This window comes from Schistocerca americana, chromosome 1 (genome assembly GCF_021461395.2).
Source record: "Schistocerca americana isolate TAMUIC-IGC-003095 chromosome 1, iqSchAmer2.1, whole genome shotgun sequence".
Lineage (NCBI taxonomy): Eukaryota > Metazoa > Arthropoda > Insecta > Orthoptera > Acrididae > Schistocerca > Schistocerca americana.
Window position 1 is genome coordinate 724,418,610 of NC_060119.1, and position 21,399 is coordinate 724,440,008.

General features: G+C 35.6%; 1 protein-coding gene across 1 annotated transcript in view; it reads left to right on the top strand.

The window, feature by feature from the left end:
- Positions 1 to 21,399, top strand: part of LOC124610430 (carnitine O-palmitoyltransferase 1, liver isoform-like) — a 202,861-nt gene that overhangs the window by 176,391 nt on the left and 5,071 nt on the right. Inside the window, exons 12-15 of the mRNA XM_047140158.1 lie at positions 3,184 to 3,298; positions 3,378 to 3,512; positions 5,276 to 5,410; positions 20,065 to 20,424. Of these exons, the coding sequence (XP_046996114.1) occupies positions 3,184 to 3,298; positions 3,378 to 3,512; positions 5,276 to 5,410; positions 20,065 to 20,424 (745 nt within the window). The remainder of the gene's footprint in view (positions 1 to 3,183; positions 3,299 to 3,377; positions 3,513 to 5,275; positions 5,411 to 20,064; positions 20,425 to 21,399) is intronic.

Here is a 21,399-nt window from a genome sequence, read left to right on the forward strand (position 1 = left end):
AAGCTGCATCACTTTAACTAAATTACTCGAGCCTTCAACAGCTGTCTGCACTGTTGTCATCAGGAGCAAAAACCACTGACTGCCAGGGGATGACATGGTGTTCCACTTATAAAGGCACAATTGCACCATCTGGAACCTTCCAGAGAGGACCAAAGCGATGTATGTACAAGGAGGCAAGTTGGGCAGCTCATAGCAGTGCTGGCACACTGCAGGAACAAATGATGTCAGGTTGTGTGAAAGGTCAGGGCCACTTTTAAAATTGCTGCACCACCTCTCAACAAGCAATTGTCACGCAAAAAAACCCATAAGTACCACCAATTAATGCTTCTGTAGTTAATAGTAAGGAATCCAGCATCATCTTCCTTGTGCAATGAATATGACTCACACTAGTGGAAATATATAATGAAAGGTTTGATAATCATGTCCCTACCAATTTCTCCTTGTTGATCTTCATCGACCAGCATTCTGCTTGTCTTATGAGTTGGGGGCATGGGAAAAGGGACAAGGTGGGTATGAGACATGCCAACAGAAATTGAGGTCATGAGGCTTGGGAGTATGAAAGATCATTATAAGGACAAATCCCATCTACATAACTCAGAGAAACTGGTTTGGAGGGAGGGAAGAGGGGGAAGAGAATAATACTCCATACAAATAAAGGTTCAACCAATGTTGTGAAGAACTGCAGTGATTACCTGACAGGTGGTGCCTGGCGAGAGTCTGACTCTGCCATGTATAAGCCCTACCACAGTTATCCCAAACCATAAGTCTGGCATAACCTCCAATCCCTACTCAGATTCCCAGGAACATGCTAGAACCTCTTCCCTGAATCCATCTCCTTCATCTCTTTTCCTAAAATCCATAAACCTAACCATCATGAATGCACCATTGTAGATGATTACTGCACTATCAGAGAAAGAATCATGGGTTTACATCATCAACAAGTCCAACCCACTGCCTGCAGCATAAGTTCCTATATACAGGACACCATAATCCATTTACTTCATCTGCACCCCCCCCCCCCCCTCCCTCCCAAACCATCCAGATACTTGCTTGTCACTGATGACACAAGCTCCCAGTGCACTGATACCTCATATACTCATGGCCTTGCTGCCACTGAGCACTACCTCACCTAACACCTCTTGCCTCCATACCACCAATTCATGCCTTATACAAATGATTGATTACTTGCAACTGCTTCTGCAGCAATGGGAAGATTTACAAACAAAGCCATAAAAGGCTATGCTTACTACATTACGAAACAAAAATATTTTGTTTCTATTTGACTGAAATTTAATCCATGTACAGAAGTTGGAAATGAATTTAAAATTATTTTTCAAACAGTTTAATGCTCTGTAACTTGAGCTCAGTATATTTCATTTAAATCATTGTTACAGAGAACACCTCATTATTGCATGGCAACCTGATGTGCCTACAGATTTGTGGACTGTCTAAAGAAAGCCTTTCTAGCCACCCAAGATCCTAAACTGCTCTGCTGATCCAGGTTAATTGATGATATCTTCACAATGTGTCTCCAGGTCTGGGACACTTTATCCTAAACCTCCGTGACCTTAACATCTCCTCTTCTATTTGTTTCATCTGTCCCTTTCCAATTTAGCACATCATATTCGTGAACATGAACCTAAATGCTCTGATGTATCTGTGAAAACTTCTATCCCAATAAAGCCTACCAACCATGAACAGCACGGCCACTTAAATAGCTGCCATCCCACTCACACTAAAAAGTCTCTCCTGCATAGTCTAGCCATCTGTGAATGTACATCTGCACTGATGAGTAGCTCCCAGCTCAGTACAATGAAGTCTTGCTAAAGGCTTTGCAAACATTGTCCATAAACAGATCACCATCTCCACAAATGTCTCTAATTTTCCAACTATCCCTATGGATCAGCTATAAGTGAGCAGAATGTCCATTACCCAGTAACACTCTGGATGGTAACAACTTAACTACATCCTCCACCAGGGCTTCTACTACCTTACCTCATACCCTAAAATGAAGAATCTTTCAGGTTCTTCTTGTATCTCCCAAAAAGGTATTATGATATCCACGCAGTCTATGAAATTTCCTAGTCCATTCTTATGCTACCCCTACTTCTGATTCCTTGCCACAAAGGTCATATCCCTGTGGAAGGCCTAGCTGCAGGACTGTCCTATGCACTCTGAGCACATTCTATTCCAGTCCTGTTATGAGCAGGTCGTACTCTGCCAAAGGCTGTTCCACCTGTGGAAGCAGTCATGCCATATACCAACTCTGCTGTAAGTTGTGTATAGCCTTTTTTGTGGATATGCTACTTACCAGCTGTCCACCTGAATGAGTATTCACTACCAAACTATGGTAAAAAGTAAAGACAATCACCCAGTGGCAGAACATGCTGTTGAGGTCAACTTCCGTGCCTTCCAAGTGCCTGCTTAGTAACAGAAGCCAGTTATACCCCCTCCCTACCCCTTTTACAACTTCATCTTCTCTGAATGATGTATATAGATAGGAATTATCCTTACAACACATCCTTCTATACTGCAATCCTCCTGGGTTCAACCTCAGTTGGCCCCAGTTCCAAAACCACCTCCACCCCTGTCATGTCTTCCTCTTCACTCCATCAATCTACAACCACAGTGTTATTTTTGTAATCTCTCCCACTTCCCCTGTCCTGTATCCACCCACCTCTCCCAACCCACTCCTCCACTTTATAATGTCACTTGCAACTTCTACTGGCTATGACAGGGTGAGCTCAGTAGTGCCACAGTCCAGTTTGTTTTCTACTTCTCCCTACCAGCAATCATCCTATCTCTCCTCTGTCCCTCTCCTTGTTCCTCTCATTAATCAAGGTAACCGCTCATCTTCAGCAGGTTACAACACTGGTTACTCGGTTAGCTTCAGGAAAATATGTCTTTCACAAGCTTAGAAATGGTTTCAGTCTTGTTTATGTGCATGTTGGCCACCACATGTCTCAACTATATTGTGAATTGTTACCCTCACTCCTTCCATTGTTTTTGTCTTATACACACACATATATTAGCTGAAAGGCTAGGAGACTACTGTCTTTGTATGTATATTGAATGTAATTCTGGATTTTTCACCTATACATTTTGCTTTGTTGGCAAGGGACAGAAAATGTGACATTATTATATCGCTAATACTAAAAAATGATAAAGAATTATTTCTCACAGTTATACTGCTGATGGGCATGCTTATGGTACTCCAGAAGTGACACCTCCAGCACCAATTAGGCTGCAATGGGATTTGAAACCAGATTGTATTGAGGCCATTGACACCTCATATAAAGTGAGTATAGATTATTCAAATCACTTATGTTGTTTACTTTATTAGCAGAAATATGTTGATACTTTTGTCATTTCAACAGGTTGTCAGTGAACTTATCAGTGACCTGGATATGCATCTTCTTGTGCATGATGCATATGGAAAAGGTTTTATAAAGGAATGCCGTCTCAGCCCTGATGCATTTATTCAAATGGCCATCCAGTTGGCTTATTACAGGGTATGATAAGTGCTGCATTGCTAACACCAGCTAAATAATTAATCTAAAGTAGTAGTTATCTTTGTTTATTTATTGTCTATATGGTGTGTGTTCCATAAGGAAAGGTCAATTGTGATCACAGAAATGACCATGATCTGTTTCAAATATTTTGCAAGAGAAACCTCTGTAGTTATTTATTATGAACTGATTTTATTTTTTATTTCATGCATTATTTATTAGGTTACAAATGTAGAACTATTTATAACACAATTTCAACACTTATCAATAAATTTAAATGAATTTGTGATTAAGAAGTTCACTGTCATCTTCAGTGCACTTCTGAAATCTCAGGAGAATAGATTCCATTGCTTGGTTTCATAGTAAAACAATAGCACCATAAATTGTCACTAATTATGATCTTGAAAAAAATTCTGGGGTAGTTTGGAGCTGTTCTTTCAAAATATAGCCTGCTTCAACCTGACATTCATTGTGTTGGTTGGTCAGAATCCAAGGCACAAATCTGACAGTGGCCCTTCTCACTCTCAAATCATCTGTTAAAACTTTGGAAGCTAAGACAATCTAGTTAACTTTCCCTTGTGTCAAGTGAGCCGTCATTGGTCTTCAAGCACAGTTTCACACGGGTTCTTGGAGTTTTCATTTGTTTGAGCAGTTGACAAGAAAAGCACTTATACATAACATCATCTTTATAAGCTGTTTTTGTGGCAGTTTCCCTGAGCAGGAAGCAAAATTTCACAGCCAAGCATTCTTACTTATACACTCCATCATAAAAGATAAAACAAGGAGAGCAAAACAGTTGTGACGAAAACAATTCACTATGAACTGACAAAATATTCCTGGCCAAGGCTAGAAGCAGGACTGAACTTGCAAAGAGTTCTGTGACACAATCCTAGCAAGAAAAATGTGTACTATGCAAGTTTTTTCGAGGTCAGAATTATTCCAGGAGCTTTTCGGTTCCTCCTTGCATATTTAGAATGTACCTTAAGCTATTTTTCTACATATCACTACTGTTATTGACATGCATCATAAGCCAGAGTATGTTTCATATTCCAGTACTGCAGAAATGTTTTACTTACCTGCTCAATCACTCTAACATTGATTTGTGAACTGTGATGTCCTGTGTAAAAGCCCTACTTTCCCAGCTTCACAAACAAGTAAAAGTCTTTTGAAATGAAGAAGGTGCCAGAATTCAAATAGTTCTTATGGGGTAAGAATTTTGAGAGCATTAAATAGTATCTCCAAACTGCACTGCATACTTTGTTTTGATTAGCCAAATCTCACAGAAAATGTCAGCATTAATAGTGTGTACTTAAAAATGTGATGTGAAGTGATCCTTCCATGTGCAAAAATAAGTTTGCCTGCTGTGTGAAGCTGAATTTTTGTCTTTTATGGTGATTATCTGGAATGTCATTCCAGTGACTGACACTTATTCTCAGTTGCACAGGGAACTAATCAAATTTTAACGTTTGCTTACACTAGTGTATAATGAATTGCAGCATGAATTTCATACTTGGAATGTGAAATTATCACAATCATTATAAATTCTTTTTAGATGACAGCTCTGTTTCAATTGAGGTCTGATGTATTGTAGCGTATACAGAGAATAAAATAATTAAAAAACCATCAACTAAGAGAAAATAATTATAACTGCATTTCTATCATGTTTGTATTTTTATTTCTGGTTAACTTTAACAATAATTACATAAATGTAATATATAAGAAACAGTTGCTGACAATAAAAATTAATTAGAATATTTTTCTTGCAGGACATTGGGAAATTTACTCTTACTTATGAAGCATCAATGACACGGCTGTACCTGAAGGGTCGAACTGAGACTGTTCGCTCATGCACAACTGAATCAGTAGAATGGGTGAAATCAATGATGAATCCTAATTCCTCTGTAAGTTAAATTCATCTTGAGAACTACTTTAACTGCACAATGTTATAATTTAAAGCCATGAGGAAATTGAATGACTGGGCAGTATTTACCTTCACTGAGTGAAATTCAAATGCTATTGATGTAACAGTATTAAAAAAAAGAAAACTGTGCTAAATCTTTGCCTCTCCTTTTACTCTCAACAGGTGGGCTCCTTTCATCTAGGGGTCTGAGTGACCTGCCCCTCCTGTTTAAACTTTCACAGTCCGTCTCTCTTTCGCCTCTAGTGAAAGTGCTAATAGTTGTGAAGGCTAGGACAGTTATCTGTAATTTTGTACGTTTATATTGGAAGTAACGCAATTTTGCTCCTGTAGATAGGTACTGGTCAACAATCTTGTCTCCAGTTTTCTCACATGAATTTTCTATTACATACAGTATCAACATTTACAGTTTTATGAAATGAGTCAGTTTTATAGTTGAATAAACAAGGTAAATACTTAACAGTTTAAAGTATTATAAGTTTATTTTATTATGGACTTGAAACAGGTAGTAGAAGTAGATAGTAAACATAAATAAGTGTTTCAAACAGAGTTCCATGTAATGGACAGCTTTTAGGTCACAAATATGTGGACAAGCACTATGGTATATGATATGTACGGTTGAATAACTGGTGACATTGCATAATCTAGATATGACAAACTTACCAGAGAAATTTCAATACTGGTGAAATCACTTTCTATGCATTTTTCCCACCAAATTTAATTCTTAATTAATATAATATTTGGTTACCAACAACAGTACTGAGGTTTAATGTTGATCTAACAATTCTACATGTAACTCATGACTTGAATGTTCAAAACTTGTGATTTATCGGCTGGAATCTGACCCACAATGCATTATAGAGCAAGGACCTTGTCTCTCATGATTATGTCTATATCTATACTGTATAATCTTGGGCAATTATTACCTGTAAGCTAACAGTGCATTGTGACAGAGGAAACACTAGTAGGCCTACTGCAGATATGCAACAAAAGTTTTAAATTCCACACAGTTCATTTCTCAAATGTGAAATGTGATTTATTCATCTCATTACAAACAGTTTTCATATAATTTGATTTATTGTATAGGAGATGTGTCATGTTTTACGATAAGAACATTATCAGAAGAACTGCAAATGCTTATGTTATTTTATATACATTTCAGACATACAGCTACACAGATTAATACTTGTTATAGTTTTCAGCATGGCTTTCCTGAATACAGCTTTATAGCTTCATAACAAAATAAGGATTTCTGTTTGATTTCAGCTCATTGTAGAGCTGTCTGTTTCCAGCACTGGAGATTTTCATTCCTAGTGTAATGCACTTAAGTTTACTGATTAGATTCTTATGCCAATTTCTGGCAAGAAAATATTCATTGAATATGTGTACAAAACAATTTAACAGCTTGTCATAGTTTCTGTTGCTGGGACTGTAGTGCCATAATGGCTGGGTTACAAAATTTAGTTTTGCAGAAAAGTCTATTTTACTTTTGGTGAATGTTTTGGATGCTTTTCTTTATCTGCTTTCGGGAGCTCAATAAACAGGCTTGATTGATATGAAATATCTAGTTCTAAGCAGTACTTATGTGGATTTTCAAACTGATAGTTTTTAATAATATTATCAACACAGGTCACTGACATGCTTGTGATATTCTTGAGTACTGCTGAAGTTGCTAGAGAAAGCAGTTAACAAGAAACATGTTATTTGAACCAAGTCACTGCTTTCAACAAACACATTTAAGTTGAAGCCTGCTGTGATCTCAACTTTTTTCCTTACTTTCTTCCTGAAGTTTTTCTAACATTCATTGGAATTTAGATAAGAACACTTCTGTTACAGCACATCCAGGAATTCTATAGGTTGCTATCACTGTATTCAGATCAGTTAACTCCATAGAGTAACCCTCAAACACACTCTCTTCATTTAAATAATTAAAATTTTCTCTTACTTCATAACTTCGAAAGAATCAACAAAAATTCAGGAGCCCCCATGAGATTTACAGTATTTCTTGTACAAAAGCTGATAGCTACCTCAAAACTGTTAACAGTGTTTAAAACTTTTATAGAATCTTTTGTTAACTGTTGTTCAGGCAGATTATTTTGATATTTATGCATCCTCAGAGTAGAATTTTGAGTTCATCGATATTAGAATATTTATATATGCTAGTTGTGCTGCAAAGAACATGTCTGTTGTTGACTGTGAATTGATGTGAGTGCTTCCTTTGATATTTATACTTTTTATTTTCAGTGTTTGTATTTGATTTATCACCCCTATCTGAATTATATCAGTTTCCATTACTTTTTAGGATTTTATGCAAGTCTCTAAAATTTTTAATGAAGATCATAGAGCCTAACCTATTGAGATATAGTACAGTTTTCCCCAGACATTTGTCATTCAGAAATTTCTTTGGGTCTTTGAATACTGCCCCATACCTTTCACAGTGTTCGCTAATGACACTTACTACTGTTTTGTAATGCTGCTAATTACCAGCCTGGAGGTTGTGTAAACAGATTTTATCAATCTAGGCAGATTTCATGTCTTACTTGTGATTTCTTCCTCACTGTTGATGTGGATAGAATTTGTACCCACGTGGATTAAAACACTTTTGTAATTATCTATTTATGTATATAGTGCCCATATTATCATATTCATGTTATTGGACTTGTCAAAGCACAGAACAGTATAAAATATTACATATTTACATCATGTACAAAATCTTATCATTGGCATCAACACATCTTTATAACAAAAACATTATTCTGATTACGTACATACAGATAGAAAAAAGCTTGTGAAACCCCTTGATTGATTTCACTAAAGCTATTAAATACCAGTACTTTAGTTAACTAGGCATTGTAACATACAGCACAAAAGCTAGGTGCATAATTACATACATACATGGATGAAAGAAGTTTGGTGTTATCTAGGTATGGTTGATAATTATGAATTTTTGTTTAGAGAGTTATGAAGTAGATCTACAGATTTGAGCAAAATTCCAGTTATTCATTAATGCTGCAGAAGCTGTTGTTTATTAGTAGATTTTAAGTTCTTTTTTGAATGTATTACTGTCTGGTATTGTTTGATGCTATCTGGCTATGCACTGTACAGAATTTTTGGTTTGTAAACAGCACTGTCCTGATAGTTTGATTTTCTCTGCACATCCCTATGATAGTCATTCCTGTTCCTTGTTTGGTAATGGTGGATCTCACTATTCAAAGGTCCTTTCAGTTTCATTATCATTTTTGGCTGTGTTGCTTTTCTGACTTAGCTCATTTTTAAAATTTTTGTTCATCTGATAGGATAGAATCCTAGGTCGAACATCAGTCATATAGTCTGGGCAGTAATTTGTTTTAACATAGAATAACCTATTAAAATTGTTTCTGTCATCTCCTTTTCTGTATCACCTACTTGTTTGGCCTTTTTGCTATAAGTAACCATTTAGCACATTTGTATTTATCACTTGCTATTCCACTCATGGAGTTCTCTGTAATATTTTTCATTTTATCACACATGTGCAAATACCATTTAATTTGTTTACTGTTTACTTGTTTTAGTGTTGAAATTTCTCTTTTCAGTGTTTCAATGTCATTGTGAAGCAATTTATTAATTTCTTCTCTTGAGTTCACTGTCCTTAGAAGTTCCAACATTTCAATATGTGAAAAAACATGATTATGACCGTGGTGAATCATCTTTTATGAGTTTTAAATTCACTTTCTCTCACTTTTCATGTTGCCAGCAATTAAACTTAACACAAAACATACCTTTCTTGATGCATTTGGAACAATCCATACGTGCAAACTATTCAATTTAACCTTTGTGAGGACTGAAATTTGTAGGTACACTCTTCTATTGATGTGTTGTTACACTCTTCTATTGGCAACAGCTTGCATCAGTGTCATCACATATGAAAACATGTTGCTATGTAACTTCAGCCAAAAAAATACCCATGTTTATCTTTCAACCATTTGTGCTAACTGCAGTGATGGAAATGAGTGGTGAATTCCTATGGGACTAAACTGATGAGGTCATCAGTCCCTAGGTTCACACACTACTTAATAGTAGTAGTAGTAGCTTTAAACATCTGTAGATCTCTTTTTACAAGGATATAGGACATGTGAAAGTATTTACAAGTTTAGACCAATTTAAAATTAGCTAATTCATATACACATATATTTACAGACTTCTAATTAGAGACAATCATTAGATTTACTCCTGGTGTACAATACTTTTTTTACAAATAACTTATTAAATAATGTAATGCCACACTGTTCACTAATATCCCACTATCAGTCACTGCACACACTATACACACATTGTTTCATAACACTTCACTCACTACACACACACACACACACACACACACACACACACACACACACACTGGTGATCTCTGGACCATTTTCTGTACTGCAACTTCCCATTTGCTATCTTGAAAAACTGAGTCAGCATCCCTCCATAATGAGCAAGATGTTGAGCTCAGGAAGAGGAAGAGATGTTAGTATTGTGCTATACAAAGCTGGGGGGGTAAGTATTTCTAGAAAGGAAAAAAGAAGGAAAAAACATAATGTGAAGGTGTTATGTGGAATGTTGGATGTTTTATAATCATTACTATTATTATTATTACTTATTTATGTAACATTTTTTTTATAAAACCCCTACTCTGTTTTGTCTAAGTAATCCTGCAATGTATAGAATATATTGCACAACAGGCACTTTGAGCTGCCTGTTTAAACAAGTGTATTTTTGCAATTTCTTTAATCTCTTTTGGTAATTTATTGTACAGTTTTATTCCTTGGTAGAAAACACTGTTTTGAGTCTTATGTTTCTTTTTTCTCGGTAAATGTAAGTTGAGTCTATCTCTTGTTGCATGGTCATGGACAGAGCTGTTTGTGCAGTATATACCAATGTTATTTTTTATGTGTACAACTGACTGGTAAATGTATTCACATGGAGCAGTTAAAATCCCCAGTGTTTTGAACAGATCTTTACAATGAGCTCAACTACTATTTTTGGTTATTATTCTTATGGCTCTTTTCCTGAAAATTGTGTTCGTATTTTATGTGTTTGTTACCCAAAAAAGAATGCCTTAGCTAAGAATTGAGTGCACATATGAATCATATGTAACTAAAAGACACTGCATGTTACACACTGATGATAGGATTCTAAGGGCATAACATGCTGATGATATTCTGTTTGCAAGTACCTTTGCGTGTTGACACCACTTCAATCGAGAATCAATATTCATCCCTAGAAATTGTGCATTAGTTGCACAGTCTATAGAGGTGCCATCTATATTTAATTTATGATTGTCATTTTTCCTCTTCAAACTGAAATTCATGGCATTAGTTTTCTTTATGTTCAGTGTCACTTTATTGCTTATTGACCAATCATAAACTTCCTTGAGAGTTTCATTTGGTTTCTTTGCAAGGAGTTCTCTTGTTTTTTCAGTGACTGTAACATTGCTGTCATCAGTGAAGAGAATTTTTTCACCATGAGTAACAATACTGGGAAAGTCATTCATGTGTATCAGGATAGAATTGGTCCTGATATGCCACCTTGCAGAACCCCTATATTAATGTATTTTGGTTCTGATAAGTGTTTAACTAAATGTTTAGATCTATTTGAAATATGTGTTGTCTCTACTCTTTGTACCCTGTCTGCTAGGTATGATCGAAACCAGTCATAAGCTACCCCTCTTATTCCTAATGCTTCTAATTTATTTAGTAGCATCTTGTGGTTGACTGTATCAAATGCCTTAGAAAGATCCAAAAATATGTCTGTGACACACTCATCTTTATCAAGAGCATCAAGTACAACTTTTGTGAATTCTACTATGGCTGACTTCGCATTTTTGCCACTTCGGAAACTAAACTGTGATTCGCTTAAAAGATTGTATTTATTCAGGTAATTCATTAATCTGTCTTTCATAATTGCTTCTATTATTTTTGAGAATTTTGACAGCAGGGAAATGGGCTGGTAATTTTCTATGTCTTGCATTACCTTTCTTAAGCAAAGGTACAACTCTTGCCTGTTTTAACTGCTCTGGAAATGTCCCTGATGTGAAGAATTCATGTATTATATTTGTTAATGGGCCTTGTATAATCCCTATGCGATGTTTCAGTACACACATTGGTACTTCATCTAAGCCTACTAACTTCTTATTTTTTAGTTTTTTAACAGTTTTATTCACTTCATTCTCTGTGGTTTGAAGTAACATCATTGTATTTAGTGCAACATTATTTACAAGTATTATATTTGTTTTGGGAATTTTTGCTGTAACTTCTCTGCAATACTTGAAAAATACCCATTAACATAGTTTGTTAAGTGTTGTGGATCATTTATTTCCTTAACCCCCTCCCTTAGCAGTATGTTATTCTGCGTTTGTTTGCCTCCCCCCATTTCTTTTTTATAACATCCCACACTGGTTTGCTTTTATTCTCTGCATTATATGTTATTTTGTCATTATTTGACCTTTTTGGAGCAATCAGCATTTTCCTATAGATCTTTTTGTGTTTATGATAGAAATTTAAGAATTCTGGATCATTGTGAATCTTTTTCATGGAACTGAAGTGTTTAAGTGTTTGGGAGGAATTCTTAATACCTGCTGTTATCCATCTGTTTTTTTGAGATGTTGATACAGACATGCACACTTTTGGAAATGCCTTTTCAAAGTTCATTTTAAACAATGTGGAGAATTTAGAAAATTTCATATTCACATTTATTTCCTTATATACTTTATCCCACCTTTGTTTTCTAGTTCTTTTGAAAAATCTTTTATTTTGATTTCTTATAGATGTCGTTTGTAGGCTTGTAGTTTAGGGAATGATTCAATGCCTGATTTTACTATTGTTATTTGACAGAGATGGTCTGATGGTGCAAGATCTTTTACAGCTACATCGCATTTTTCCTGTCCATATTTGTGGTCATATGGTCAATTACTGATGCAGTAATTGTAGTAACCCTTGTTGCACTATTGACCAATAGTTACATGCCAAATTTTGAAGGATGTTTATGAAGGTGCTGCTGGATTCATTTATGATATTAGTGTTGATGTTGATGTCCCCACACAGAATTATGTTGACCTTTGTACTTGAGACTTTATCTAGAATTTCTGTTAATTTATTGAAAAAATTGTCCATGCTACCACTGGGAGATCTATACACACACAAAATGATTAACTTCTGGGTGATATCAAGCCCTGTTAATTCAATAGCTGATATTTCAAAGTGTTTGTCTTCACTTACTGTACTGAGGTCATGTCTTGATTTGAACTGTGTTCCTTTTCTGATATAAATGCATGATCCTCCACCCCTTGAAGTAGTTCTGCAGTAAGAGTTTACCCTTTCATACAGTGATAATACTATATGTTGGATTTCTGTGTCTCTACACCAGTGCTCAGTAATACAAACTACAGTGCAGTTCAAAGATTGGAGCTCAACTGTGGCAAGGCACAAGGCACCTCAGACTGCGTGGCTGCAGTGATGAATTAGACAGATTCATGAGCTGCATAATTAGGCTATGATCTTTGTAATAACACTGAATTTTATCATGCACTAAAATAAAATAATTTCTTCAGAAGATATAGTGTAATGCACTCACCACATGCATAGATTATTACACTGTGTGTTGATGTCTGTACACATTAAATGAAAATAATGGAGATATTCTACTAATTGGCATGTTACCACTTCTCCTACACACTGTAAGATATAACTTATTGTCTAAGTGTACAGTAATATGAATGTAGACATTGGAACACCAGAGAATGGTGTCATAGCACAGTGAATGAATTACTACATTTTCAGTAGTAACTAATTGGGCCAACTCTAAAGTACAGTCCCTTGTGCAGTTCAGATAGATATAGTTTCGTGGAAGTTTGACTGACGTAGCTCTTAAGTAGCTCATTTTTTTCACCTTCTCTCAGTGTGTAGAGTTCTTTTCTTTTTTCCAGTTTGTCCTCTGTTGTCTTAATTCCATGTCCCAAAGACAGCTGCCACGCACCCCTGATGTTTTCAATACATTCCCAGAAATATGCTGGTTTTTTTTTTCCGAAATCACTCATAGACACATTTCATGTATAAGGGAGTGAAGTTAAAGAGAAGTCTTCAGACTGACCATGTGCTTTCAAAATGTTCTCCATTCAGCAGAGCACAAGATCCGCATCTCGGCCATCAAAGCTGTTGCTAACTGAATAAGCCGTACTGACTGAGTGTAATGTCTCTCTGCAGAACATAGATATTTTGGACTTTGTCTCTCCATGAGACTGTGGAAACTCTCTTGAGACTGAAGAGATGAAAATTGTTTTCCTTTGTTGTTACCTCAGAAAGTCTGTCAAAATTGCATTAGAGAAGTGGACTTATAACATAGGTACAGCATACTCAAAGCTCACATTTTCCATTAGTAAACTATTGCTGCAGACACTTTTCCTGAGTCTGGTCATAGCAGCTGTTTTTTTTTTTTTTTTTTTTTTTTTTTTTGCCGTACTGGTGGTGGCCTCCACATTCATTGTGGATACTAAATATGTGAAACTGAGTAGCACTGTCTTTAGAGAATGGATGTTAATGGCTAAGTATGAGTGGATGCAGGTCTGTGTCTTTCATCATTATGTTTCTTTTCTTTGTGCTGATAGCAAGATCAAACTCTCTGCAGTCATTTGATAGGCAGTTAATCACATGATAGAGCTGTAGTAAAGTGTGGACTGCCAAAACAGCACAATTAGCTTACAAGATGTTCATTTACAAGTACTATAGTCACTTTAGTTTTTGATTTAAGACATACAGCATTGCAAAATCCCTTTACCACAGTTTCTAAAAGAATGCTTCAGAGTAAGGGGAAGAATATATCAAAAAACATAGGAGACAGCATGCAGCTTTGTTCGATATCACACTTCACAGGAAAGACTTATTCTGCTTTTTTGTTAGGACATAATCTCATGGAATAAGATAATAGTATCATACATTTCATCCCTTCATTCATTCACTCATACGTTTATTGTATTCTGTTGATCCTGTCAGGAAGGAGCACCTTCAGGAAGTGGAATGAGAGAAGATATATGTGAACAGAACATAAGGCAATTATAGAATCTTAACCTGTATGTAGCAATAATAATAAAGCATCACTATAACACTTGAAACTGCCTGGAAGATTAAGACCATGTGCCAGACTGAGACTTGAACTTAGGACCTTTGCCTTTGCTGGACAAGTGTTCTACTGACTGAGCTACCCGAGCACAACTCACAACCCTTCCTTGCAGTTTAATTCTACCAATACTTCATCTCTTACCTTCCGAACTTCACAGAAGCTCTACTGCAAAACTTGCAAGACTAGCCCTCATGGAAGAAAGGACACTGCGGAGACTTAGCTCAGCCACAACCTAAGTGATGTTTCCAAAATGAAATTTTAACTCTGAAAGTTTTGCAGGAGAGCTTCTGTGAAGTTTGGAAGGTAGGAGATGAGATACTGGTGGAAGTAAAGTTGTGAGGACTGGTCCTGAGTCATACTTGGGTAGCTTAGTTGGTAGAGCACATGACCACCAAAGGCAAGGGTCCTAAGTTTTTGCCTTGGTCTGGCACACAGTTTTAACCTGCTAGGAAGTTTCATACCAGCACGCACTCCACAGTGAAAATTTCATTCTGGACTACAACTCTTAATGCCATTTACACTTATTCCAAGTAATTTTTCTCAAGTATTTATAAATTAAAAAGGTAATAGCTAGGCACTAGCTGAAATCTGGGTGTGCATAATAAAACCGGGGAAAAAAAAGGAAAGAAATGGATGACTAATTGCTTTGCTCTATCATTTATAGATCACATAACAGTTTCTGAGTGCATCCACTTTCCTAATGGAAAGTAACCTGATGATCGTATTGACAGGCTAATATTAACTTGCTTACAATGGCATATTTTGATATATTTTTCCCACGTGGAATGTTTCCCTCTATTATATTAATAACAGAAAATAGTTCTGTACTTATGTAAATGTAGAATCCTTTGTATAGGACATTACTACATTCCTTACATTTTATATATTTGTTTAGTATTGATGATGAACATGACAGACAGAGGTCACATAAAAATGTTAGAGGCACAGTTAATAAGTGGTTCTTTTCTTTGACAAAAGAGAAACTAAGACTGAATGCTAAACTTAAAAATGCAAAATAGTATTGACTGTGTAAATTACAATCAAAATACCAGTGAATTGTTAATTTTAGTCTCGAATCAGATCTCAGTCTGTATAATGCAGGTTCTTTGGTCATGTATGCAAGAATCAAATTCCTGAAAAAAACTTCAATGCCTATATTACTGACAGGGTAGGATGCACTAATAGCTTTTACTTGATTTAACTTGACAAGATTATTTCTTAAATTATTTCAGGGTGTCACAATATGATGACAGTATACTTACATCAATCAGTGTGAGTACCAGTCTTCATACAAGACAATAGCATGTTGAATCATGGTGCATAATTCCTTTTATAATTTATTCTGAAGCTATGAAGAAGAAAACAGTGGGCAGCTATTTAAAACTTGCTTGCGTTAGGCATACACTTTGAAAAGTATCGATGTCAGTGACTCCTAGATACTAAGCAATTTCTCAATTTATTATTTATGTGAACACTAGAACACCACTAAATGTCAGTTAGTTTTTTGCTTCCTGAACCTAGATTAACAGATTTTTGTAAAGAAAGGGTGTATGTTTTTAATTTATTTTGAAATCCGCAATTTCTTGCTTTATGTTGGAGAGAAGGTTGTTTGGAACTTTTGCACCAGAGTACACACTGAGGAAAAGCCTACAGGAAAATTGTTTTTGCATCTTGTTTGGTGATTGTGTAGATCACAGTTCAGCTGAAACTGGTTTTTATCGTTAGCAGCAAAAACCATTAAGGAGTAAATGTATTGAGAATCAAGTGCTTGAATTCCAAGATCCAAAAAAAGGCTTTTGCAAGATGTACAGTCATCCACTTTACTCATATTATTACTGCACACTACTGATGAATGATGATATTATTTACTTTAAGTGCACTGCCCAAGAAGGTATATCCATAAGATAACAGGGAGTGAAAACGTGCAAAATAACCCAGGTCCCTTGTTTTCGTTTTACATAATTTTAGGTACTTCTTGAACATGCTGAACTAAGTTTCTTGATTAGTTTATCTGTGCCTTGGATAGACTTTTTTTTATTATTATCCAGTTGGACCCCAAGGAGCTTTACACAGAGTGTTTGATTTAGTGTTTGACCACCAATGTGTACTATTGGTACACAAACACATACTAATGTGTAATACTGGTATAGTAGGTAACTTTTGTTTGTCACAGTTGCACAATGTGCATCTTTGTGAGATAAAAACTTAAACTGTTTGCTGTGAAGCAGCTGTAGATCAGTTCAGCTGTCATCTGTGTTTTCTGTTACGGCTTATTTTGGATTCTTGATTTGTATGCTTGTGTCATTAGCAAAGATTACCATTCTCAGAACATATTTTAAAATTTTGGGAAGATAATTTAATGGGTTAAGAACAAGAGTGGACCTAGTATGAATCTGCTACTGTAAGTCAGTTTCACGTCGGTGAGACAGTCTGTTGATGAGACCCTCTGCTTACTGTTCCAAATGTAAAACTTCATCCTGCAAGCACTGCCATTAATGCCATAAGACTATACTTTGCTAGAATATTCTAATACATACACTCAAAGGCTTTGGAAAGGGCACAAAGTATGCAAATAGGATATTTTTGTATTGTTTTGTTTTGATTAGCTCTACTGGGGCTGCATTCATGAGATCTTCTATTGATTTCTCAGTGACAAAACCTTCTTGGAAGCCAAACTATTAGGCAGTTAACAAGTTCTGCTTAGTGAAATGAGTTAGAATTCTATCATTGGACACCTTCTGAAAAAGTTTTTAAAAGAGTGGGAGGGGTGAAATTGTAATAAAATATGGTCTTCTTATTTTGTGTTTTATAGGTGCCTGTTACTATACCAATTTAAGTATGTCAGCAAATATTCTCAAGTCAGTGAGTAATTACAAAAATAGTTTATGAGTGATTCTGTCAAATCAGCACAGGATTTTAGAATTCTCCTTCAAACTCTGTCATACTGCAGGGTTAACACTTTTTGGTTACTTCAGAGGATTAGGAGGACATCCAGTCTTATGAAACCTACTTCTGACTTATTCAAAAGTCTTTAGAACATAAATGACTGCATTAAAAAGATATCTATATTATTTGTGACAATTCTGAGGCTTACAAAGAGAGTTCATGTACACATCTGCATATAGCTCTGGATAGGTGCTAGAGACAAGAGCGTACAAGAGCTTCAAAATGAATTGTACAAAGGAGTAAAATCCCTTGATAGCTGTTGCACTTACTACGCTTTTGATTCTGATTTTAAAGAGTGTGTTCTGTGAAATGTAATCATCTTCCCAAGACAGGCAAATTACACGCAGATGCTAAAGCAAAGCAGTTTCTGCATTGTTTTATGATTTCAGCAGGGATGTTATCTTCACCTGGAGCCTTATTACTATGTACGGATTTGCTAAGTTCCTCTTCTGAGTCTGTTTCTTCTACAGCTGGCTTGGGATGACCTATCCAACAAGCCTAGGTTGAGATATATGGAGATCCTGAGGTGCTCAGTCATTGGAATTCCCCACTCGGCCTTCCTGATGTAAATGGAACCAGTACAGTCATAGGAACTCCCAAGAGTAGACATACATCTTCCAGCGGCCTTTTGAGATACACCCTAGACTTCCTGTAGAGGTTTACTCTTCATTCCTCCCAGACTTACCTCAAAGCACCTGCATTAAGGACATTGTTCATAACTGCCTGTAGCACATACAAATGCAATTATTTCTATCATGGGTATATTCATTGAGTGTGGGCTGCCTCCCACTAGTATGGATACCATCTAGGTCTTCACTAATAACCCTCAGCTGGATTCCTTACCAGATGTTGCCCATTGGGTAAATGTGACCTGGGACTCAAATGGACTGTTGTAAGATACATACTTGGTTGTAGACTATTCTTCCTTCACAGCATCTTTAAACTTGTGGTCTCTTTCTGAAAACTGTTTAATTAAGTTGAGAAATGATAGATGCAACACCGTGTGTTTTATGTTAACCTATTGGCATATTTATTCTGACTTAAATCACCACTAAGTGATGACAAATTTTTTATAATTAGCAGTATGTTGTTTATCATTCTTGTCTGTTCTGATCAGTCCATCATTCCAGTTTCTGTCAAACCAATGTTACTAGTAAACCAAGGTAAGTTATCTCATATCTTGATATCACACAGTGGTGTAATAATGAAGTGGTAGCATTAGAGCAAGTCCGTTACTAATGCCTGTCTTCATATCTCTTTCGCAGATGACAGATTGAGTGTCCATTGACTTTACACATAACAATGTCCATATTATCACCCTTTCTTCAAAGTTCATGAGCCATTGACTGTGTGCGTAATTGTTTCTCACACAAAAGCTGACAAGGAGGAAACAACACTGAAGAGCACTCAAGCTCATATATGTCCGATGATACATAAATAATTAGGAACTTTTGAAATGAGTGACACTGAAATGTTAGTTCAAAAAATTCTGCCTGCATATTTCAACATAGAAACAGTAAATGGTAAACTTTTATGCACAATCGTGGCTCCTGACAGAGAGATGTTAGCAGTGTACTAGCTAGACCCATACTGGGGATTCCCTGTCTGAAGTGGTATTTAAAGACTGGTGTACGAATATTATCTGAATTTAGTAACTATATTTCATTTTATAACACCATAAGGATCATATTTAGTAATGGTGTTGATATAATGAGTCCAACAATTTGGTTTAACTATATGATAGATAATTAGGAAGTTCATTGTTCTATTTGATTGATACACTTTACATCTATTGGTGGATTACCTATTTCCATATAAAATTTCCAGCGTCATAATTTTCTTAATTTGGTCCGATTGTTAATTTGTGCCATATTTAGATAAAAAATTCTTTAACTGATTCAGGAAAATTAGGGTTACAAAAGTAAAGCATAAACCATGGGAATTAAACAAATTGAAGGGCTTAAATGATGAAAGTATTTTTGGTTAGGCAAAACTAATTATGGATTTTTCTTAAATTAATGAATTTTTGGAAAAGATAAACTAGTTATGGGAAAGAAGGAAATTAGACAGCTCTGTCTACTGTTTACTGAGTTAGGTCCTTTAGTCTACTGAGTCTGTCTACTGATTTAGGTCTTTGAGTGAATAAAGTGTTTTTAATTCACAGTATTTTGATGATTACATGATAATGGGACAACTTAATTTACTGATTTCTCTTAATTAACAAGGCTTTACACAAACCTAAATATACCATTAGAGTTAGCAGTTTAAAAATTGCAACATGAATAATAAAGTTACATAATATATTGTACAAATAGTAATTTGGCATTATTGGGTGTACTTGGCATATGCATTGCATGTTTAGTTGGATATAATTGAAAGGTTATGTAAAAAAATTAGTTACTGGTATTTAAAGAGCATAAAGGTAGCAAATGGAGCAATATCTTTACCAGTAGATTGTAATGCACTGTATATTTTTTTCATGACTAAGATATTTTTGACATTGTCTCTCTGTCTTCAGAAACTAATTGCCATATTGACATTTTGAATTTACAGGTTGAGGAGCGGGTATCAAAGCTGCAGAGAGCATGTACTGTCCACACTAAAGGTTTTAAAGATTCCATGTGTGGAAAGGGCATAGATCGTCATTTATTTTGCCTTTATGTCTTATCCAAGTATTTTCATACTGACTCACCATTTCTGAATGAAGCACTTGGAGAACCATGGCGTCTTTCAACATCGCAAACACCTCACACCCAGATAGCAAAAGTTGATCCAAGGAAAAATCCAAAGGCTATCACACCAGCTGGTGGATTTGGTCCAACTCATAAAGATGGATATGGAGTCTCATATATTATTGCTGGAGAAGACGTAATATTTTTCCACATTTCCAGCAATCACAGCTCTTCCCAGACAGTACGTGATACATATATGTATTTTTAATGTTTATTTTTATATGAGTATTGAATTAAATCTGAATGAAAAGAAAGTAACAGTGGAAGAAGGGATGTTGACAGACACACAAAAACTGTTAAACCTTTAGCCTTAAGAGCTTTTAAATAGTTCCTTAATTACAAAAAGGGGAATGTAGTGAAGGAAAAATATTAGGGTAATACATGAGAAGTCCTTACAAATCATGTGTGCGGGGACATTAAAGTTGCCAACAGTCAAATTTAAGAGTAACACTTACGACAGGAAGGGCTGTCAGAGACTAGCCAGACCCATATTTTATACTACTGACACCCCTGGGCAAAAAACTCTCTGCTGTCCCTCCCCCAACTTTAAATACAGATATTTATTAAAGTTTTCCTAACATGTGGATGTGTTTTTTGTTTGTGTAATACTTAACTATGAGTTGCAAACCAAAAATTGTGCTTTTATAAAAATTGCAAGTAGAAAAACTTAATAAAGTGTCATAGAATAGATATAAATGCAAACACTATAATCGTGCTTTTATTAAAATTAAATATAAACTATACAAACAACAAATATTACATTTAGGAAGATACCAGGGGGCGAAACACTGATTATTGAAATAACAAGGTTTTTTTTCTTGTCCTGTCATTTGTAAACAAGTTTATGATTTCTTCATAATCCATTTTCACTGTCAGGTCAGAGAACACCAAGGTAACTAAGAAGATACTATTTCTGTGGTGCTCTTAAATAATTATTTATATATCTTACAGCAGAAAATAATTTTTCTGTTGAACAATTGGAAGCAGAAGTACTCAAGTATATTTCAAGAGCTCTGTTCAAATCTGAATAAACATTTTCTAAGCTGCTACCTTTTAGCATTACTTGATCTGTGACTTTCATGTATTGCGTCTTCCTTGAAATATATTTGTTCAGCTTGAAGTTATAACAGTGCACAGTTGTGGAAGAGTGTGTGAC